This window comes from Lepisosteus platostomus, chromosome 14, assembly GCF_059453375.1.
Source record: "Lepisosteus platostomus isolate fLepPlt1 chromosome 14, fLepPlt1.hap1, whole genome shotgun sequence".
Classification (NCBI taxonomy): Eukaryota; Metazoa; Chordata; class Actinopteri; order Semionotiformes; family Lepisosteidae; genus Lepisosteus; species Lepisosteus platostomus.
In genome coordinates, this window is record NC_142624.1 from 37786530 (window position 1) to 37810245 (window position 23716).

A 23716-nucleotide genomic window follows, 5' to 3' on the forward strand; every position below is an offset into this window, starting at 1 on the left:
AACACCACTACAGTAGTAACATTCTTGTAGAAACAAATCTCCAAGGGTTGCCAAGAATATGTGCATTTGGATGTTTTTAATCTGGCCATTTCTTATGGCATTCCATTGTAATAATAATATTTTATTCCGTTTTATTATGGAAATGACAGTCTTTTATTTTTCTCATGGACTTTTTTTAAAAAAATCCTCCAGCGAATTTCTTGTGTCATACCAAACTGTTACCAGAGCCAGTTTAAGTAACCAAGGGCTGAGATTCTGGTTGTATCCTGTGGCTGTTCCCGTAGCGGACGGTGCACTCCTGTATTTAAGATGGGCAGTGTTTTCAGAGCTCGCTGTCCCGCAGAAAGCTGGGTGCCTCTTCCTCAGCTCGGGGAAATGTGGTCACCCCAACAGTGGCCATTTCCTTTCTGTTTGTTTAGTGGCAGTACGATATCCTCCTGCTGTCCTGTTAGCAAGACAGTATTGGTTGTAAAATGCCGGTTGTCGAACCAGTTATCATCACATCATTTCTTGGGTGCTTGGATGGGGCACCAGTCCATCGCAGGGCATGCAAAGACACTCGCACTCACACCTGGGCCGGTTTTCCCAGAAGGCAGTTAACCTACCAGTGTGTTTTTGGACTGAGAGAGGAAACCGGAGCACCAGGAGGAAATACATGCAAACATGAGGAGAACATACTCACTCCAGGCAGAAAGCACGTCAGGTACTGAACCCAGGGCCCCAGTGCTGCAAGGTAACAATGCTAACCTCTGGACCACTGTGCCACCCAGCAACCAATTATACATTTTAAAATTGATCATGAAAGTCTGGAAAGGAAAGTTGCAGTTGGCATAATCGTCTGTGGTTTTGGAGGCGCTTTTGATGTTGGGACTCTTATTTTTATTAGAGTATTATACCAAGTGTCAGGAGCTGGAACGTGCAGTATTTTTTGGATTAAATCTATGCTTGTCTCAACGATGGTAAACAAGTTTAGACGGATTTAGCAGAAATAGACTGGATTGACTGCTATCTCTATTTTTATAGACAGACGACCGCCTTAATTCCTGTGAGCTTTTTGCATCTTTTGCAACACTTTGCATAATGATTGTCTGAGTATAAGGAACATGATCAGATTCTGTGGTTTTCTTGCAGTCGGCTATCTAAAAGAGAATGAAGCATTGTTTCTGTTTCTTCATTTCTTCCAGTATTGTACATATTTGTAGGCTGATGTGGGGTTGATGTTATACTTGCACAGTGGGAGTAAACCACATGTAGTGCTTCGGACTGAGTCATGGTATGAATCTTTTTGAGTGGAAAGATTTGGATCCTTACTGTGCAGGTCTCTGAAACCCTCCACGTTTGCTCTGCTCTGCTTTTTGTTTTATTAAAAAAAACTCTGCATGTTGGTGCAGAATCCATTATAAACTGGCCTGACATTTTTGAGAAGCCTAAGGGAATCCCACTGTACTTTGCTGCGGGAGGAAAGATTGTGCTTAGCGACGTGCTCCAGGTTTGTTTTTTTTGTAGTGCAGAGACATGTGAATGGTCAGCAGTGCAATTAAATCGTGCCCTTGCTTCTAGCAATCTTTGTGTGTCGTATTCATTGGGGAGCAGTTTGAGGAGATCATGTCTGGGGCTCATGTCAAGCAGGTATATCCTGCTGCCTGCTGAATCTTATTGAAAACATACACTTAAATAATCTATCCGTTTGCCTTTAGTATTTAATTTTGTGTTTGTTTTAATAGCCACAAAAAAATGTGTTGCTGTGATGTCCTGAACAGGGACAGATGATTTGGTCTCAGGCTTGGCCAGACTTCTGCTTTGTCTGCTTGGCAATGAGAGACTCCTGCTGACAGTGCTGAGGCTGGAGCCACAGTGCTAAGCAGAGTGAAGAGAGCACACACCCGTCGGCAGAGCAGACAAGGGCATCCAGCTCGGGGCAGCCCAGCAGATCATGAAACGAGGACAGCAGTTCACCGAGGGTGAACCTGTCAAATTATCGTCTTTCTCTAAACATTTACGCACCCTTTCAGAGAGTTTAAAAACAAAATGTTTCAAGAAGTTAAATGCCATGTGAGGGGGCTGTAGGAGGCCACAGATGTAACCAGCCATCAGATAGATCATTAATTCAGCACCCAGGTGTTTAGCTTGTGATGAATCAGGAAAAATGGACAACATCACTATCTGGAGACCTGTCTGCATAGACGTGTTATCTCATAAGAAAAACAAGAAGAGTTGTATCAAATGAATGTCTCTCAGAGGACAGCATCAGTGTGGGGGGGATAATTTTGCCTGCTGTCACTCAGTGCTTAAAACATAAAGGAACTCCAGTAATCTAATTTCTGTCATTATGAAGGGGGCACATAGGGGTTATATTTTGAAGTACTAAGATTGCATCATTGACCAAGTAGGTTTCTGTGCACTTTTGAAAACATTAGAAATAGATTTCCTGATTGTGAATAAATAAGTGGCAAAAGTTCTTAATCTTAATAAAGGTCATCTTAAGTTTTTTCTGTAACTGGAAATGACTGTATTTTAAAGTGCTCCGAGATTGCTTTTGCAGCTGGCCTATAAAATGAAACTATAAATGTATTATTACAGCAACGGTATTGTGAGCATCTTCAGGACCACTTCCCTGAGTGATCCTGTGCTTTTTATGTCACCTCTGCTGAGAAAGCGGTGTGGACAGCTTCTGGCATCAGCAGTTTATAAAAAAAAAAACAGAATCAAATGCCCTGATTCCAGATGGGGGGTTTCTCCAGTGATGCGTGGCCAGTATTTTCAGGGCTGCTGCTGAAAAGGGAGGATGTGTGTGTAGTCTCACAGGCAGTGTGATAATGCCAGTGGTTCAGAGGGGGCACATCATTTGGCATTGAGCTCTGCAGTCCTCACACATCTGTGGCCTGTTAAAATGCCCTTGTACTGTACGTCTGACATTTTCCACAGTCTGTGTCGTTGTTGAGCTGTTTATAAACCTGAGAGTGGGTATCTTTCTCAGATTAAAATTCTATAGAGTTTAACAGGATTTCCAGATCGGATTGCAGGTTTTTTGGATGGAGTTTTTTTTTTCCAGTTCAAAGTACTAATGCTCTATTAAATTGTAAGAGTCTGCTGGTTTTCATTCCAGCTGAGCTCTCCAGAACATCTCCAGTACTAATTGATGATTTATTAATCGGCCTGCTCGTTTAGATTTTTATTTAACTTGCTTCAGTCAGTTCTGAGTGTCAGAAATACCCTATTACAGTGGTATTGTTTCCCCCAACTGTAGCCGAAAAGGCACGTGCAAACATGCAGTAGTTGTACTGAAGCAGACTAACACTGCAAAAATCAATAAAGCTGTGAGGCAGGCCGGGCCTAACATGTGACTGCTGCAGCAGATGGTGCTACAAGGCTGAGAGAGATGCCTTGGTCGCAGATATTAGTGAAGTTCTCAGCAGTGGGTATGATGAGACACTGCTAAGAGAATGCATATCTTCTGTGCATGTTAAGGGATTGCAGAGTGTGGAACTCAGTTTACTCAGTTCACTGTGGCCTTAAGTGAAGCATGGAAATTCAGGAGATGTCCTGCAGGACTCCCTTTTTTGGAGTCCTGCTTATACTTTAGGTTGTCTTTTCCTTTCTGCTATAGGGCTATATCTGTTCCTCTAAAACTCACATAACAGAGTTTCACTGTGTGTTGTCTACCTTTTTTTTTATCAAAACCCCTCTGTTTTTGCATTTCTTTTCCCAAAAGACAGCCCTGTTCTGATTTTACTAGATTTCTCAGCCGGGCCCTCGAGTATCTTTGCCAACTGCAGTGTTCAATTATTGAGCTATCAGTATCCATTTTGGCTCAGTGACAATTCTTGCCGAGCAGAGCCAAAATGGCTGTGTCCTGTGGAAGCTTCCTGGTGACACGCAGCTGCATTGTCCACTTAGATGTAAACTCCTTCATAGATGCAGTATTTTCCCAGACTTGTGAAGTACTGAAAACACCAGTCTTATCAGCTGGAGAGAAATAGAGTGAGAGTTAAATCCTCTAGTGTCTGATCCTCTAGAGATAGTCAGTTTGTAGCCTCACACTTAGCCGAATGACCCTTAAATCCCAGATTGTAAAGCAAGGTCTGCATTGTAAAGGTACTGAGAGGTCCAAGGCTTGTACACCCATTCTTGAAATATGGAACTTCTACTGTTATCACTTATTGAACACTACATTAAGAACATGTTATTAATTAAAGACTGCTTTAGAAGATTTGGTTCCTGTTTTACTGAAGAATTCCGATTCTTCTTTTTCCGAATATTTCGAAAGTTGGAAAAGCCAGCATGCGTTTTGCTTGCTGTCCTGTTGGTGTCCTTCTGAGAATCGTGCATTACTGAGATAGGGCACCTGCACTGAAGGTTCTGGATGTGAGACTTCTGTACGTATACCAATGGAATCCTCTTACAGGGACTGGCAGACAGGTGAAATATTGACAGAAGGAGTGTTTTTTTTTTCAATTAAGGTTTAGTTTGTGAAAGCTTTTTGTCATTAAACCTGGGTGGCTAAAGTGACTTAAGTGTCCATGGTTTATAATTATGTAAAGTGATTTGCAAGAATTAAAGGGCCCTGCTGAGAAAGGGTTTAAATGCTTTGAAAGGTTTAAAAGGACTTTCCAAATCTTTGACATTTCACTAATGTTGCAAAACTGAGTACTGCAGCTTCAAGAACAAAATCATATTTCCAGTATAACAGTGCTGTCTTAAACTTGCCTTTAAAGTTTACAATTACAATTGTAAAAATACAATTAAAGGGGACTTGCTTTTTCTTCCCAGTTATACTATGAGATGGAAACCCTCAATTACTAAATAGCTTCAAGATATCTGGAGATGTAGCAAATCATAAAAATGTTTTAGTATCTACAGCAAAGAAGATTTTTTCTACTACACTTCAGTATTGCTGAACTGCTTCCATTCAGAATGACAAATGGAACTAATTTCTTGAGGGAAAATTCAGACAGCTGCTTGTGGGTGTTTTTATTCACTAAAGTGAGGGGATAAGTTTCTGTGCTTTTACATGAGTGAGATAGAGTTTCTGTTTCTTCAGGAAAAAGCCCCGTTTCAGGCAGGACATGACCACCACAGCTCACTGTTGCCTGGTGCAGTAAATGGAGATGGTGCCAGATTCACAATGCCCTCTCAGTCACTAGGATGACTGATTATGGAACACCAATGTCCACGATGAGTGTTACACATTGTCAGTGGTCAGGAGAGCAAGGACAATATATTAGTCCCATCTGTGGACTGGTTGTTTATTAATAGTTTTCACACAATCACGATGATAGATGAACAAGTAAAAAGTATAGCGTGATCCCTCCGAATCAGATGTAACTGAACAGCAGTGACTCTGAGCACTTATTTCAGCAAGACTGTTGACCCCGGAACTGTGGGTAATCACTTTTTAAATATTAATATAACAGCTAGTGTAATATCAGAAGTTGTTGTTCTTTTTCAGATTTTTTTTTAGACGTTAGGTACAAGGGTAGCAAGACAATGTTTATTTAATATTCAGTGAGAAATATAATATACTACTACCTAGAGCAATGTTAAGATTTAAGAGCTTTTTTAATGTGAGAAGCCCACATTTTCTCTGCATTCAGAATAGAATGAAGTATTGATTCATTTTGCTTGTACGAGAGATGCATCGGTGGTTTAAAACATTTCCATTGCCCCTGGTCATGAAGAGTTCTGGTTTTTAGTGAGCACCCTGCTCTGTGTGTTTCTTTTCCATTGTTAAAAGGCCAATGTGTGGCTCTCCGAGCTTATCAAAATCATTTCACCTGTCACATCGGCTGGGATTCATCAGGCCCATTATTACTGGACTTAGAAGTGGTTTTTCTAGTAAGGGTGGAGCTTTGTGGCGATATCTGTTCACCTATTTATCACCTTTGTGTTCCAGATATAGTTTCAAATCCTGACCTACACTTTGGGATCCAGCTGCTTGGTATTACCCTGATATTACCCCGGTTCCCAGTCTGTCCCTACATGTCAGATGAGTTGCGACCAGCCTTTGGAATTGAGTCAGAATTGATTTGCGGCGTCTCGATGCAGAATGGGGTAATTGCTCATAGCAGATTTAGAAATAGCGCACAAGATGAAGGTGAAAAAGAAGCTTAGATTCAAGAAGACCAAATTAAACTGGGAGAGGAATGACGAGTGCATCGCCACCACCGGTCCTGAAGGATTCGCTGGCGGGGTAGAATCCTGCAGTGAAACTCTAGGTAAAGCACGTAAAGTAAGAGTTATAACGGCTATAACACTGGAAAGACATCAGCTGGGTGGGCAGGGCAGGGCAGCACGGTGCTGGCTTCCTGGGGGAGGGAGTGTGGAGCAGGCTGAAGGAAGCATGGCAGAGAGGCAGGCCGAGGGGGGATGGCACAGCAGCGAGCAAGGAGCCCTGGAGTGCTCCTGGCCCACAACCAGCTCTGGGAGAGGAGGGTCTCTCGGTGATGCTGTCACAGGGACGTGCCAAAAGGCCAGCTGTGGAGGGAGGTGAGGAGGAGCTGCAGAGTCCGACTCCTTAAGGGGTTTCAGCCGCACAGCCGTGTTGGTAAAAGAGCACGGGTCTCTTTAAAAAGGAGAGAAGAGAGCAATTATTGGAACCCCTTAATTACAGTAGGAATTAGTGGAGTTTGATGTGAAAATTCAGATCTGTTCTTTGTTTCTGGATCGTCAGGCCTGTAATTACTAGATTTTCCCGTGCTTGGAGCTCCAGCGAATCAGGCTTGTAGATTGGTGTAGGTTTTAAATAGCTGTGAGTAATGCAAATTCCTTTGAAATTAATCTGCAGCGAGAGTACAGACACCCTTATTTTTTTGCCAGTTTTTTGACACGGCTTGTCATTCCCAATTAATAGTTTTAAACAATCAATTTAAAAACTCAATGAACTGGTTATTTCTTATTACTAAGTTTGAATATACAGTAGGTGTAATGTTTACAGTGACTTCTGTTGGAGTGAAGATCGGAGGATGTATATTGGGATTAACCTGTTTTATATAAAATGGGAGTATCTGTTACCATATTACTATCATGGTATTACTATTACTATAGTAGTATGTTAACATGGCATGAATTGGTCAAATAAAGTCAGTGTGAGAGTGGAGAGCCTATATCCAATAACTATTAAACCCTTTTCTGTATAACAACATAACTTTGCACCTATCATCTCAGTGATATAATACGTTTAATAGTCATGTCCGCTTCATCCTGACTTGATGAGAAAAATCTTGCCGATGACGGAAGTACTGATTCACGCCATTAGAGGGCAGTGCTATGTAACTTATGTTCTATTCTTTTTCCCACTGGTTAATAAAAGGTTCCAAAAATTGCACCATTGCCTGGGCAAGATTGTCCAGGTGATGCGAATGTGTTGGTATGGTGTTAGCAGGGCTGCTCTCGCTAGACGCTCATTGAGTAGCCGCGCCACCCCAAGACAAGGATAGTTACCGATTTGTAGACGGTAGCAGCAGAGTACAGGTCAGCCCATGTCTACCGATCTATGGTTTGAAATGTAATATGTAGTTATACCTCGTAGCTGTATCTCTTTCTGACCCTAAACGTGTTTAAAGTGTTTCCGTGTTGCTTTCGGTGGCAGCTGTTCATTACGTGCCTCTGTTCTGGCCCTTTTTGTACAAAAAACCACCACTACCCACAATCCTTTGCGACAGTATTTTAAATATTAAACGGGAACGATTGACGAGGTTCTGATTGAGGTGTATATCGAAACAAGTTTATATCTAATAAATATTGTTTTTCATTAACAAATATATGACTTTTTAATTAAGTTTTTTTATTTTGTGTTGACTTTTTGTTGAATAGTCATTCACTGCTACCTGAATACAGTGTATAGTTCTAAAATATTGTATGCTGTCGTTTTACCACAGTAATGTAGTAGTCATGCTTTAAGAAAGTCATGCATCCTTTGTAGGCAGAAAATATTTTTATGTATTTCATATTTTATTGCAGCTTTAAAAAAAACGTGTCATTCATCTCCCACCATTAACGACCTTGAAAGTGGCAATCCTTTTTTATCCTGAATAAGCCGTCATCACTCAGTTCCGCTGACGCCTGCCCCTTTCCTGCCCTCAGGTGGCTTTGCTGGGAATGGACATTCTGTCTGCCCTGGTGACGAGGCTGCAGGAGCGCTTCAGGACACAGATCGGCACAGGTACGGCCGCCCCTCCCCCAGGGGGAGCTGGGATGTCTCTTCTACAATATTGCGTTTCCGGCCATTTCGGATCTCGGGCGTTTAGGGGCGCAGAGAGAACGGGTGCCCCCTGACCTCTCTAGGAGCTGACGTCTGTGTTGTGTGCTCCTCCCCGCAGTCCTGCCCAGTCTGATAGACCGGTTAGGGGATGCGAAGGACCAGGTGCGAGAGCAAGACCAGGCCCTGCTGTTGAAGATCATGGAACAAGCTGCTAACCCACAGGCGAGTGGCGCCCCCGTCTGGGGGCTTTTACCTGCAGCGTGGCCCTCTGGCCTGTTGGCTCTCGAAGCTGCTGGGCCAGAGCGACGTGAGCCAGCCGAGCCGGGAGTTTGTATTATTGTGAGGTGCTTTCGGGGGGATAATCAACAGTGGTCGCAGTAGTGGATCGTAATTCATCATATTCATGAAAGCAGAATAATCCGATTTTTTTCAGACATGAAAAGGCAAGAAACAACTAGATTTGTGGTCCCTTATTTAAAAAAAAACAACGTCCGGCACAGGGACCTTGTGTAGGAACGTCCTGGGTTGGTTTGCAGCTTTAGTCAGCCTGTGTGTGGAGAGGGACAGCAGTGAGAATTTCTCAAGGGGCTACTGTGTTTCTCTCCCGATGCCTCTGGATGAACGTACCCTGGGTCTTTCTGCAGTATGTGTGGGATCGGATGCTGGGAGGCTTCAAACACAAGAACAATCGAACCCGAGAAGGAGTCTGCCTTTGCCTTATTGCAACACTAAATACGTGAGTTATTGGCAAGCGCCGACCATGAAATAAAATGGGAAATCGAATAGGGCTCAATTGTAAACCTGTTTCTTCCAAATGTGAAGTTTTTAAACTCTTTTCATTTAGATGTTATTTTTTGCCATTGTTGTTTCATGCTGTTGGCATTCTGAGTGCTGAACAGTTTCTTCCTCCTGTTGCATGTTGTGTTTACAATACAAACGCTGCCACCCGCCCTCGAGTGCGAAATGTCATCTGGGGGCCAGTTGTACATCATACAGAAGAGTCAGAGAAATATGGTCTTTTCATCACTTGATTTGAGTTTAATTTTGGAATTTACTTTCCTAACTCTAACAACAGCGAGGAAGACCACATACAGAGAATGGGAGTTCACACACACACACAGGAACAAGGTCTGACAGTGGGGTTGCTGATGAGTAAAACACCTGCTCTACTGGTATTTAACCAAACCTTTCCATTTTTCTTTATAGGTATGGAGCTCAAGGTTTGACACTAAGTAAAATTGTGCCCCATATATGTAACCTCTTAGGAGATCCAACGTCTCAGGTAAAGTATGCTTCTGGTTTTTGATATGCATTTGAATGCAGTTAATTTAGTTTTAAGCATGTGTTACAGTTTAACGCGTGACAGGCTAACAATTTTAAGGTATGCGGTAAACACTACTTTGGTGGTGTCCTAAAAAGGCGTATAGAGCCCTCTGTTGGTGACCAAGAGAGTTGCACTCTTGCTGGAGTGCCATCTGCTGGTAGAAAAAGCACCAAAACTGAAGGGAATGAAGGGATTAAAATCTGGCAACACAACAGTGGTGGAAATGAGTCACGTTTAGACCAAGAAATGGTCATGTTGTTTTATAAGCATACTGTGCTTTGAAAACTAGCAAGTCTATAAAATGTATTGTGTGCTTTACTACTTAAAATGATTGCCTTCATTATTTTCATTTACATCTTAACGTCCTGCCTTCTACTACAGTGTCTTGCAAAAGTATTCCTAGTGTATTCCAGTACATTAAATTACCTATTACATGTTTGCACAGTTTTATATTTCTAATATTTGCTTCAAAACCTGAATGCTCGAATCAAAGATTTCTAAGGGTGAGATGTAAGATAGTCACAGTAAAATTTCGGCGAAAACTGAAATATGTTGATTGCGTACGTTTTCAGACCCGTGAGCTCTGTATTTGGTGGCAGCACAATTGCAACTGGAAGTCTTTCTTGCAGGCTAGTTTAGTGAAGAGTGCTTGGTATTACTGACTGATGCACATTTTCTACCATTGAACTCTGTAACTCTTTTAAATGTGTCACCGGCCTCACAGTGGCCTCCCTCTCTGGTTTCCTAAGTTTGCAGTTTTCCCCAAAGTCCACCATTTTGTGCTTAATTCAGATTTTGTAAAATCTTTGCGCTACCATCAATCAATTTATTGTGTTACTGAGATTTAATTACTGATCAGAGAATTTGTTTGCCACAGCAAAGGGTTAGAAAACGTTTTAAATCATACCATTTTTCTTTCATATTAAACGGCTGTTTACTTCTTGTTTTTTGCTTTGAGTGTGTGGAGTAAGCTTTGTGTATAACAAGTTCAAAGCGTCATGTCAGCAAAGTTGAAAGCAGCAAAATGTGAAACTGTACAAGGGTCTGAATAGTTTCTCAAGGCATTGGATGTTTCGATTCTGAAATGTCTGTTCTTCAAGTAGAAACGCAGCTTCACTAGTCTCAGAAACTTCCACTTGGGGGAGGGATGTGATGCTTGTAGCAGGCCAGATTTAACTGAGAAGTATTAATTTGGAGAATGAAAAATAATTTGTGGTTTTTCAAACCCTTTTGAGTTTGTTTTGTAAAAGAAAGAAACTACGTTTTCAATGAGTTCTGTATGAGCCTTTTTTCACCCAGGATGTATTATCCGCTGAGAGGGGTGTTTGTGTGTTTGTCCGCAGGTGCGGGATGGGGCGATGACCAGCCTTGTGGAGATCTACAGACATGTAGGGGAGAGAGTGCGGGTGGATCTCAGTAAGAAGGGATTACCACAGTCACGGTACGTCCTCTCTGCACTGCTCGCCGCAGGGGCTGCAGTGGGCTCCTCCTCTCTGCACGCGCCTTGGGGACGTGCTGCCGGCGCGGTCACAGAATACGAAATTCCCTCGGGACTGTGCTTCTAGGTCCTAGCTCTCGTGTGGCTGTCCTGCACTTTGTAAGCAGCTTTTAATCATTTAATAGTCACCGTTACTCATAAAAACCCGAGGACATATTTGGGCTCATCAGACCTGAAACTGGATTTCCTTAAAAATAGATTAACTTTGGTGTTTAGAGGAAATCAGGCAGTGCATGTTAATTTTGCTGCAGTCTGTGCGACATTTTCCTTTCATTGACTTTTTGAAATTTACATTTCATTTACTATAGCTGTGGGTCCATGCAGGCTTTGGGAGTGTCGTTATTGTTCCATGGGCCGTCTGTTGGTTAGGTCACCATTTAATTTAGAAAGAATTTAGCCCCTAATTTTAAGCAAGCATGACTCAGCTGTTATGTTACCATCCTGGACTTTCTTGTCAGTTAAAGGCCAGTTTTCTACCAGATGACAGAAACTGAATAATTATTTAATTTATAAACCGTTTTTTTAATCTGAACTTTGGTGTTATAAAAGAATTAAATGCAGTGCTGTCTGGTCAACATGTATGCAATTATTTTACTACAGGTTACACTCCTGCCAGTGCAGTAAATAATTATTTTTATCACTTTTAAGCATGACATATTTTATTTAATATTGGCATACGTTTACCTAAATAAGTTTTATTTAATTAACTAGAGCCTTTACTATATAGAGAATGACAATTATCTTAAAATGATGGGATAAAATCAAATCATAAACCAGATTATTGGTTGCTTTAAGCCTGGTTTTCACTGAAAAAAGCCTTTTGGTAGAGAATTTTGAACATACTGTATATGATAAGCCATTCTTGGCTTACCTGTAATAAAGTTAGTTTTTCCTCGTTGCTGGTTTCAGCCAAGAACATGGGGCTCTTTGGATCTCTGGAGTGTCCTTTTAGTTCCTTTTATCTTATTGGGCTGTGTGGGAATGGAGTCTTCTGACAATCTGGCACAACAGCATTTCAGATGGACTGAGCCCTGTACCGTGCTGAGAGAACAGTTCTGTAATCTGACCCTTTGAGACTAAGAGCTGCGATGGATAAATCATGACGCTGGGTAGGAAGTGAGAAGATGCATCGACATCGTGGAGAGTAACGGCAGGAAAGGCTTGTGCTATATAGTGCTGGTACAGAATCCATGATCTAACAGCTCCTTGTTAGCTTGTTGAATGACTGGCTTGCTCTGACAGCAGTGTAGAAAGAGCTGGGTGAGTGTTGGCATGGAAGTGGTTGACACGGATTATTAGTGCCGTGCTGTGAGGCAAATTTGGGGATCCATGGACTGGCGGGATAATAGTGGGTGACATGTGTCTAATTTAATAAAACTTCCTCAACATAAGACCCTGCGATGTGACATAGAAAGTGGGGGAACAGCAACCCTGGTCCATCCTGGTGTATCAGTGGGTCGACTCCTGACTGCATCTGGGAACGGTTAACCCTCTAGATGCCCACAAGTCATTTGTGCTTTTCGGTCTCTGGATTTTTTCACTCACTAAAACCAGGGAACAGGTTGCGAATGCTGGGAGACTGTGCCGTCTGTCCAGCAACCTCGAGGCTGCGGAATGATCTCCAAGTCCACATTGCGTCTTGCAAGTCCTGCCTTAACACTCACTTGCATACTATGTCTTTCATTCCCCTTGAACTTCCTGTATCTGTACTGCTCGTTTTGTTGGAAAGCACCTCGAGATGATGCTGTGAAAGGTGCGATATAAAATTAAAAATGTGTATTTCACCCTTCCCTTTTCTGTTCTCTTCTGACCTTCGAGGGTCACACTGAGCCAGAGCCTAACCCAGCAGGCACAGGGCATAGGGCATGAGGCGAGACTGTGCCCACATGGGACACCAGCCCATAGCAGAAGAAGCTGCTTTTGTCATCTTCATCATCATCATCTTGCACAAGAAGCTGTAACAGTGTGTTGAGCTCCCTGGGCAAAGTGTGCAATCTTATCTGCAGTGGCTGCTGTGGATCCATTTTTTGCTTTGAACCCTGAGTGACTTAATCCGTAGCTGATAAAGTTTTTGATTGAATTAGCTGTTGTGCCAAAGTCTCACATTCCTACAGACCAGCCTGGTGCTTTTCAGCTGTGATTATCTTGCTATGTTACACATGGTTGCTGCCAGCCTTTCATCAGCACTTAAATTGGGAACATGGGTTGAGATTCAGTGTGTTCATCTCTTTTGATTTTTCTTGTTGCTGTTTTTTTTCCTCTATTGCATCTAGTCTCTTGTAAACCTGGAAGTACTGCTTGTAATCTGCATAAAGTGCGTTGTCACCTGGACGTTTCATGCCCAGCTCGTGTCTAGTTTGGCCTACTTGGGACATGATAGCTTCGTTCTCATTGCAGCACCTGAAACACAACTTTCAGATTCATAAACAGAAAGCCAGAGGCTTTCCAAACGTGGTCTTTTTGACTTCCCTTGTACTTGATCGCTAACTAAATGTACAGCCCCCAAAGCTAGGATACAATCACCGAGCACAGCGAAGAGGGACGTTTAGGAACTGTACTAATTTGAAACAAATGTTTTGTAATTTGGGGGGGGATGATTAAACAGAAACGTTTATTAATGACAAAGTAACTTCATGTAGGTATTTTTTACTTTATTTTTCTAATTGCTGTGAACCCACTGTGAACTTTTGTTATGGAAAATTCCTTCATTTTTATTGTGCTTTTTTATTTTTGTTTTGTTTTATTCATTTAGTGTTGGGAAAACAACCATGTATTTAAATTTAATATATGAAATTGAATCCGGTCACTTATGCTTAAAATAATCTCCTACACTTTTGACTTCAGGAGGTCTTGAGGAAAGCCACAATCTTAATTTATTCTTCAACTCACAAGGAATGGATATTCAGTGACTGATATTTTTGTTCATTTCTACTGATCTGTGCTTTTTAATGACTTTATCTTTCAGGTGCTTAGAACTGCTACAGTTGACTCTTTGCTTTGCTGATTCTTTGCTTGAATTTCACTACCTGACCAGGAATCCTCACAGAGATGGGTGATTTCATTCTGAAATCGTGAGAAGCCCTCTCATTGAACCCAGACAGTGCCCACTCCACTTGTGTGGGTCAGTAAGGTGATTTTGTGCACCTAATATCATTTTAGTTTTCCACTGCAAAGGGATTTGGAGATGCAGTATATGGAGTCATGACTTTTTTCATTTTTTTCCATATTTTTTATTTTTGCTTTTTATGAGAGAGTAGATTGTGTATACACCAAAAATTGCTACTTTAAGATGCCATGACTGCAAACTTTCAAGCAACAATATAATGGAAACTGAATGCGACTATGTTAAAAGATGATAGCTTTTATTTTAAATAGTGCCTGTACAGACTACAATCTACCCTTTTGACAAGGGTGTGCCAGTGTCTGAATACTTTTGTAAGACGCACAGTGTGTGTCGCTCACTTTGGTAGGTTTATCTGTTGTTTTTTATCTTATCTTTGCATTATCTCTTTAATTTGTATGCAATTAAGAAAATGGTAATGGAATCATAAATTGTGAGCCCTTTCACTTTTACATGAAACGCTCTGTGTTCCACGTGGTAAAAATGAAGTAGGCATTCTTGCTTTTGCAGTACTTTGAATCAACTGTGCTGAACAAAGGTCTGTGTCTTCATAAAGCTTTAAGTATTCAGTACGTACAGCTATGCAATATGAAAGCATTTCATTTACTATCTCTTTAGATCTTCATATTCAGAAAATATTCATATAGTTTTGTTTTTTTGTTTTTGTAAATGTATTTTAAGTCCTACTGTATGTCTATTGAAAAGCCTAAGTATATAGCAATATGTTAGGTATATGTAAGGATTTGGAATCTAGAGTAGCATTCAGTGACTTTATGTACATAATATATGTAGATCTTTTCTCATTTACAATGATAATTTTATAGTTTTAATATTCTGGGATGACATAGTAGTGGATTAAGCAGAGAACACTGTCATTTTGGATTCAGGCACTGTAGTTTCCTAAGCTCCCTTCCGGATTGTCTCCCAAATTTTGTTGTCTCTATCTCTGGCTCCTGAAGACTAGCAACAAAGACTCAAAATCATTGCCTCTGCCATTTCCCTGTCAGTGCAAACCCATACTGTCAGCTTAAGGACATTTTTATCTAGGTCTTTGGTGATAAAAATACTCTTGCATTGGGGTATTGACTGATTAAAATGCAAAGCATTGCTTCTATGTTTCCTTGAGATCAGGAAAACCTATTTTAGCAGTAAGCATGGGGGGAATGCTTTATTTTTAATGTAGTGGTAAAGTTAATAAAGAACTTTTGAAAACAAATGACACATTTTGCAAAGTTTTAAAAGCTGACTGTGGGTTTCCATGCCAGAATGGCTTATGAAAATAGTTTTTCTTTTATTCAGCCACTGTAAAGGAAAGTGTTTTTTCAAATCCCCATGAGTATTTGCAGCTATTACCTTCAGGATTCCTAAATATTTTGCAGATACTATGCTGGTTTACACATACTGTACCTCATTTCGGGCTGCCATTTTACATTTTATGGTTGTACTTTAAAATGCCTACGCTTTCCAAATGCTGGACAAGTGTAGTTGACAATTGAGTCATGGTACTCATTGTACTTTCCATTTCAGTAATTTTGTTTTCCTCGTCCATGATGGCTCTCAGGCACCAATCAAACTCCAACATCAAACATTACTTTGGATTTCACTTAACTTCACATAATGGGAAGGCCCTATGCAGATCTGTCCATCAGCAAAAATGGTATTATTGGGTCACATGGTTATGTCTACCATATTGGATTTTGCAGGACTTTTGTTAAATGTTCCAAACTGGTAAAAGCATGAATGATAGACAGTACAGCTGTGAAACATTGTGTAAGTCTTCTTATGTTTACGCTTGATTGTATGAAAGCAAAGCTGGTGAGTTCACATGACATGGTGACCATGCTGGGGTTTTCTTGACGCACTGAAATGATGGCTCCTCAGCTTGGTCAGTTGAGGTAAATCATGGTCTGCTGTCCTCTGTCAGTATTACTCAGGAAGAGTTACTGTTTAGAAAAAAACAATGCCAGATTTCAACTTTTCTATATACTGTACATGCAGTTGCTTTTCTGTTTTTTTGGCAGTGTGTTATATTACATTTTAGGGATGTTAGAGGTTTTTGGAATGTGAAAGGGCCTATCAAGGGATGTTGTTACATTATTCTGTGGTCATACATGGTTGTGCAAAATGTGCCAGTGTCTCATTTTATCTATGAATTGGTCATCCCTTGTATTCCGGTTATCACGACTAATTGTAAGTCATCATTTATAAAATACTAAACATCATCTGTACATCTTCTGTAACCTCCTTAGAGGGTCACAATGAAGGAGGAAACGTGAGTACCTGGATAATAACCTTATTGTGTTATTGTCAAGTTGCCAGCTGCTCCTAGTTTTCTGTTTGCAACGGCTTTTAAAGTTTAAGGTCAGCTCTGAAAAAGAGAAAGTGAAAACAGAGGAAGCACACATGAGAAATAGGTGTGTTCGTTTAATTTTTTATACCAAGTGAAGATGAATTCAATGAATTTATTTTTTTACCAAGTGCTGCAACAAAGAAGGTATGAATGACTCGATCCTTATCTGCTCCTGTAGTAAAGCCCAGTGCAGGGTCTGTGCCAGAGTTTCTGAGAATCTGATACAACTCGTCCCCAATAGCTTCTAAAGTGGGTCATCGGAGGTTTCTGCTGCATATCAGCTGTGGTCCCGAAGTAGTGGGATTGTGTGTTACTTCAAACCCTTCATTCCCTCTGTGTGAAGAAGGTTTGTCGACTGAGTTATTAGCTCCATCTGGTATATTTTTATGATTTACTCTGTGATCCGTGGAGACACAATGCAGATATTTTCATTTTTCTTTCTGAGAATGAAATACTCTTCAATAGGTTGATGGGGAATTCAGGTTTAATTCCTTCAGACCTTGTACCCTGTTGAAGCCGATACCCTGGCTTATTTCAAGAAATGGCTGGATGAGGTTCTGGAGCAGTTAGCTTCTAATTACCCCCCTCGCTTGTGGCATTTCTTATGTTTTTAGTATCTTTTAACAAGTGATCAAGAAGATCAGTTGGTATTCGGTTTATTTCCGTGCACATCAGCTTGTATCATAGCAGCACAATGTAATAGATGTTTTTTTTTCCCCCCAAAGTAACAGCTGACAATATCTGTTCTTCTCAGATGTAAATCTAAACCTATTAGACTAATATTAGTCATAAACCTGTTATACAGCATTTGTCGCATATTTTCATTTGACTTTTCATAAATTTAAATAGGTTATGCGCATTTTACAGAGGTTTGTGACAACAATCTATAGAAATAAGAAGGGAAGAAATAAATTATTAGCACCTAAGGTTCTTGCTTTTTCCGGATTCTTTTTTTCATTCCAGTAAGAAGGCTGTAAATGGGAGGAGAGGCCACGAGGCCGATCTAGCCTGTTTTCTGTGATCCGAGGATCTCATCTAGTTGTTTCTCAGAAGAAGCTAAGGTTGGATTCAACCAAATGTCTGGCAGCTTGTTCCACACTCGCACAACCCCTTGTGCAAAGTGGGTCAGCCAACCCCTCTTGTTAATCTACTTGTAATTGTACTTTATTGTTTTGAGTCCAAAGTATGGAGGTCTAAAAGTAAACAACCTGTTGCAAAAGTTGCTAACAGTTTGAACTTTATCTTAAAATGTGTTTTAATATTAATTAGCCCCTTGTCCAGTCACAGCACATAAGCAGTGTAAAATATTTTTTGCACATGTTTGCCTATAATCTAATTATAATTAGTCTATGATCTAAAGTGTGTATGTACTATAGGCAAGGGGACTATTTGCTTGTCTCACCTTGTCAGCTGTCTTGTCCTGCTGTGCAAATGTTTGCTGAGCTCAATCAAACTCCCTATTTGACAGGTTCTAGGACAAGTAAGCCTTGGGAGAAATGTAGATGTATAAAATAAATATTTCCATCTGTGTAATCTTCCTTTTAAATGTTTTTATTTCTTTTTTTTTCCAGATTGAATGTAATTTTTTCCAAATTTGATGAAGTCCAAAAATCGGGCAACATGATACTGTCCACAGCCTCAGGTGAGTAAACTCCTGCACTTACACAGGAGTCTGTTTCTTCCACCGTCTCGCTGTAGTGATCTGGAGGTTTCCTTGGGAATAAAACAGCTTTAAAATAGTGTTACAAACTGTTTCTTTGTTTAGGCAATTTTTGTGCTTTTATTAATGCTGCTGTCCTTAAATTATTTCAGCATGTATTACTGTAAACCACTGACACTGAGACAGGGTTTCACCAACCAGCTTCTCAGCCCTGTGCTGTGATTGTCAGAGTGGTTTAAACATTGGGGCTGGCTCGTTACATCTGCTGAGGTGGGGGGAATGTTGGCAGAACGGGGATAATTAAATACCTCATGATCGCAGACTACCGTGGTGTGATCTGATAAGAACAGGCGCTTCTCTGCAAGACTGCCAGTGTCCAGTGATAAATTCAGTTTTCCTGTTCAACAAGGTCGAGGTTTTCCTCCAGAAAGTGCCATTGCCTCTCTTTCCAGTCGTCTCCGGGGCACGGGAATGGTTTTCTACCAGAACAACACATTGTCCTTTAGCATATGGTGAAAATATAGGAACAACCTACGAATGGGGAAAAACACCACAACAAGATAGTTTTGCGATTTTGCAAACAAAAAAAAGATTCTCCTTTGTCTTTTTATTTTCCTCCTCCGCGTTCAGAGTGCTGCAAAATTTAACGGGGCCGTCGGATGTGCAGTGGTGTGACGAGATGGGGAATTTAGTCGGTTTCCGGTGAATTCAGAAATTCTGATCAGTTTTTTTTTTGTCTTTGGGGGGGGGAATGCTGTGTGGAAACGTGGCTTCTCTCCAGCGCGTGCTCTTTAAGGGCCGCTTCAGCAGGGGAAAGGAAAGGCCCTGAATTCTTTGTTTCTCGTCCGAACGGTGCACAATGCCACAGAGACATGGTGCCTGTCCAGCAGGCGGACAGCAGAGTGGCAGTTCTCGTGTTGGGAAGCCTGTGGGCCCTCCTCTGAGGGTATCGCCCCAAGGCGGTCAGCAGTGGCACGGGGGCAGAGGAGAATCGCCTCAAGTGCTTGCTGGACGTTCATTACGTGGCGGTGGAACGATTTTGGATTTTTACACGTGTTTTGTAGTACCTGGTGTTTGTGTACCTGGCGATAGGGGAGCAAATATGTAGTGGAACGTGGAGCTCTGCTGGTTGTTTCTTGTTCTTAAAATCTGCAAAAAGTAGAGAAACGGGGGGGGGGCTTTGCGAGAACCATTATTACTCAACTTTTAGGAGGTTTGAACTGACTCTTGAATCTGTATTGAGTAAGAAGTCATTCACTTCTAAAGTGGTCATGATACGTTGATTTTATTCTTCAGTTTGAAATGTTTTCTTTTTGCAGTTGTATTAACCTCAACTTAATTACATCATTTCCAGTACAATTCTTATCCCCCCCCCCCCCCCATTAGAGATCCATAATCTTGGTGTTACTGATTAGTTGTATTGTTCTTACGATCAGTGATCTTATAATATACTTCTATTGGACTAACATGTGATTTTTGCTTCCAATTGAAAATATTTATAAAGTTGCTACTGCGTGTTTTTCATAAACACTCATTCACTTTTATTACTAAGGAGATGGTGAGTTGCTGTTTGGTATATGAAGTTAATACTTCGCAAAACATGGTGTAACTCGCAATCAAGAAGTAAAGACAATTAAAATAATTATTAATTGCTGCTGTTATTACTGCATGTGCTGCCTTTTCTATTACTTACTAATACTCAATAATAGCTAATAGCAGAATTATGAGCTTGACCCCCTCAGATCTGAGAAGCTAAGCTAGACTGTGTCTGGTCAATACTGGGATATATCTAAATAAAATCAGACTGTTGGTGTTGAAGTTGTAGGTGGCACTGTTCCCTGGACCAAAATTTTGTATAGTGCCCTAGTGTGGTGATAGTCTTATATGTGCTATAGGAGCTCCCCTCCTTTGGGTGAGATGTCAAACTGAGGTCCTGAGTATGTGTTTTTTTTTGAGAACCCTGGGCTAATATCCCCACTTTGATTCAAGTGTGCACCCCACATGGTCTGCTGTTTAGTGGGGTTGCTGGCACAGAAAAGCTGAATATCTGTCACCCTGCGTGGACGTTGTAGTGTTTCAATGGTGGATGAAATGGGTCCCCAGCAATCAAGCACTTTATCCTTAGATATGGGACATGTAATAGAAATGCAATTATTTACAAAAAAGTAAGTGCAATTAATGAAGTGGTTCCATAGAAAAATAAATTGAGATGCAGCTTATTCCATCATAAAGGTAATGGGCATTAAACAAGACTCTCTGCACATTTGGGGTGAAACTCAATACCAGACTCTTATGTTTTCCAGGTCACCGGTTTTGCTGTCCTGCTAAAATTTCAAAATGAGGAACAGGATCATTTTATACTGAGTCTGTGCTTGTCTTGCTTTCCTTTCCTTCTGTTAAGAATTGGAACCTCAGGCCTGACGTGTAGATCAACACCTCGGTTGTTTTGAAGGAAGTTATTTAATTAGTAATTATTACTTGATGTTTGTTTTTCACCTTGCGCTCACTCATCCGAGAGGAGAGGCCTCCGATTTAAAAGTACCATAACAAGGGGGCATTATTTCATAACAGGCATCTTGTTAAAGATGGGGAATGAGATCTGATTTTAATTAAGAAAGCAAATCGCAGTCATTCAAGGGTGAAAATCATCTACTCTCAGACCGAAAAGTGTAAATCCTGTCATTTCATGCGTCATCCCCGTTCGTCTATTTACAGCATCAGCATTGTAGCCACATTAATAGTTTTATTAAAATAATTGACAAATACAGTGAAGCCTTGGGAAAAACAACTGATGTTTTTTTTTTGTAATCAGGGTTTGAAATTGAACTATTTCTCTCTTCACATGCTGCAGATTTCTGTTGGCGATCTCTCCAGTAAAAATGGTTGGGGCTTCAGTCAGATTTTTGTTTTTGTTATTTGGATCTAGCCGTCTGCTTCTGTGCCAGCGCCCCTGCCCCCAGTGTTTGTCAGAGGAAGGTGTGTGTTAGCTGCACGCTAGATCGAGGCAAGGAATAACATGGCTTTGGAAGAGAAAAAGACGCAGTAATTGCTAACTGGGGCGGCTGTGATTTTGCCTCGGGGTAGTATAAGTATTTAACTGACTGCACATTAACTGGCGTCATTAACCGAGAATGACTGTATATATATATATGTCCGGCTATGTTTTTTTTGTTCAGTTTCAGCCCATATTTTTTAAATGCATGTGTGTCCCAGAAAATGTATTGCATGCTTCATTGTCTGTTGGTCCTTCTGTTATAGGGGTATATGGCATGTAAATGTCATATAGATGTCACTTGAAATGTTTTTCGAGTGGAGGATTGTATCTGTACATTAAAGCTATAGTGTACCTCTTTATTAAGAAAACCTTGCTGGTACAAACATTCTCACAGTTTATGTCCCTATGTGTGTGAGAAACCAGAAAGCAGCTGCAGGTTCTCCGGTGTTCAGACTGAATATTATGGATGAAATGTTTGAAAGTGAGATATATGCTGCCCAGTTTTTTCAGATGTGTTCTAGAGGGGCTCCTATGTCAAAACAAATCATAATCCTGCTCTATACGTTTTCCTGTGTTTATGGAAAACGAGATTTAAGCGTTCAGTGTGTGAATGTTGTTTGCTGAAATGTTTCATTCGGATGAGCATACAAATACAGAAACAAGAAAAAGTACAAAATGTAGTAAATGATATTGGTACCAATTATTAGCTGTTATGTTTTTAATGTCTCCCTGTATACTGTATATGATGCTTTCAGTGTATGTGTGTGTGTGTAGATATATTCAAGCCTGTAGCTTCCACAGCACTGAGGGAGAAGCTTTTTTTTGTGTGTTTATATGCTCCAGCGGCTGGGCGAGATGTAGAGAAAATATTCCAATGTCAGCTGAGGTCTTCCTTCCTGTGCAGCTCGCAGGTTAACGCTTCACTAACGCACCGCCAGCACAGGCTCGGGAGCTGGAGGCAGCCGCAGCTCTGCCCACCTGCTTCCGGAGGAAGGGACAGCCGCTGTCGCACGGGGCTCTGACACGGGGGGCTTTTATTCTGGAGAAGGGTGGCAGTTGTCGTGCACGAGGTCACAAGACCGGTTTGGGGAGGAGGGGGGCGGTGTCGGCTGGGAGATACTGAGGGAGCAGGATCTGCGTCTCGGCACACTCGCAGCTCTGGGCAGAAGGAATGCTCTCACGATGACGGCTGGGGAAGGTAGGGCTCTGCACAGGAGGCCGTTGTCTTGTCAGATTCAGGGCAGGTTTGTGAGGGTGCGCCAGGCAAGAGTCATATTAGATTTCCTTATCTTGCGGCGCACTGCAAGGATTTGAGCAGGGAACAAAACTACGTCAGTCCTTTTATTTGTACTGCCTTTTATTCTCCGCTCATTGCTCACAAGTCTTATTTCACACAGCTGGACAGCGCCGGAGAACGCGTTTTGGGATGTTCGGATATGAGTTTATGAAGGGTTGGTCAAAGGTTCTTCTGCAGATTAGAATATTGTAATCCTGATAGCATGTCTTAAAATAATTTCAGTGCAGATCTTCATAAAAAAATGCTTATTTTTACTCAATGTATTTCGAGGCTGTGCTGTCTAATTGATTTCTTTGTGTGTTGTTATTTTTTTTGTGAAGGGAGTCTGACTGATGTCAGTTTCTGTCAATACCTTGTGCGACTGAACAGCCTGTCACCCGGGGGCTCTGTCCTGTTGTCAAAGTCGGTGGTCTTGTTGACAGATGAAGTTTGTGATGTCTTTCAAGGTCCTGCTGTACCGGGGGGGGGGGGGGCTCGTGTCCACTTGCTGGACACAATATTTGACACGCTCGACCAACGTTTGGAGGAGCAAAGGCATGAATGGCGAATGAGAGGCTGTTGTCGTCAGGCTGCTTTGTTCACATGTGCTGAAGAGAGAAGCAGGTGACAGCTGTGTCGGGGCTTTATTGGCGCTATTTAAACCACAATGCATTTTTATTCCTTTACAAAAATTTTAATCATGCGCTGAAACTGACTTGCACCTTCAGGGGCCCGAAGCGCTCCAGTCTTGTATATCCGAATAGCGGAGCCTCGGCGACACTCGCTCGGTTTTGTGTGGGAATGTGGGGCGCGCGTGCAGGGAGAAGTCGGACGAGGCCGCTCTCGGCCTGCAGCCTGGGCAGGGAGGGCGCTTGGTGCTGCGGGCCGCCCCTCTCGAGGCGCCGAGCTGTCCTCCGGCAGGAGAGTGCAACGTGGCGTTTCCCTTGAAGAAAACCCAGGCGTTTTCCTGAAGGGTGCCGGGGTGTTGGAATCTTAATTCGTCAGTGAAAAGGCTGGCAAAACATTTCAATGTCCACATCTGGCTTTCTTACCGCAGAGAAGAGAATGATATGACTCTTCTAACACACATCTGCCTGCGTGTTTGTACCTGATTTTGGCTACACTTAAATTAATGTTTTACAGTGTCACAGGTTTCCCTTCTTCCAGCGGTGTAGCTCTGCTAGAAAGTGTAAAGCTCTTATGGCTGATTTCTTTATAGATCAACAGAGTGACTTCCCAGTACTAGCCCCAGAGCTGGGTCAGGGATGGTAGGTTTTTTCCACCGCAAGTGA

The 23716-nt window shown here is 41.6% G+C and overlaps 1 protein-coding gene and 1 non-coding gene across 37 annotated transcripts in view; one reads left to right on the plus strand and one right to left on the minus strand.

The window, feature by feature from the left end:
* Nucleotides 1-23716, plus strand: part of clasp1a (cytoplasmic linker associated protein 1a) — a 98650-nt gene that overhangs the window by 16961 nt on the left and 57973 nt on the right. For 35 of the 36 annotated variants that reach the window (XM_088606140.1, XM_088606141.1, XM_088606148.1 and 32 more), the window contains exons 3-8: nt 8083-8161; nt 8319-8422; nt 8845-8936; nt 9407-9482; nt 10868-10965; nt 18065-18135. In XM_088606140.1, coding sequence (XP_088462266.1) covers nt 8083-8161; nt 8319-8422; nt 8845-8936; nt 9407-9482; nt 10868-10965; nt 18065-18135 — 520 coding nt within the window. Of the gene's footprint in view, nt 1-8082; nt 8162-8318; nt 8423-8844; nt 8937-9406; nt 9483-10867; nt 10966-18064; nt 18136-22195; nt 22347-23716 lie in introns of those variants that run through there. The other variant, XM_088606170.1, reaches the window with a different exon arrangement.
* On the minus strand, nt 7309-7437 carry LOC148649451 (U4atac minor spliceosomal RNA). The gene has a single exon (XR_015926616.1). It is a non-coding gene; the product is annotated as a U4atac minor spliceosomal RNA (small nuclear RNA).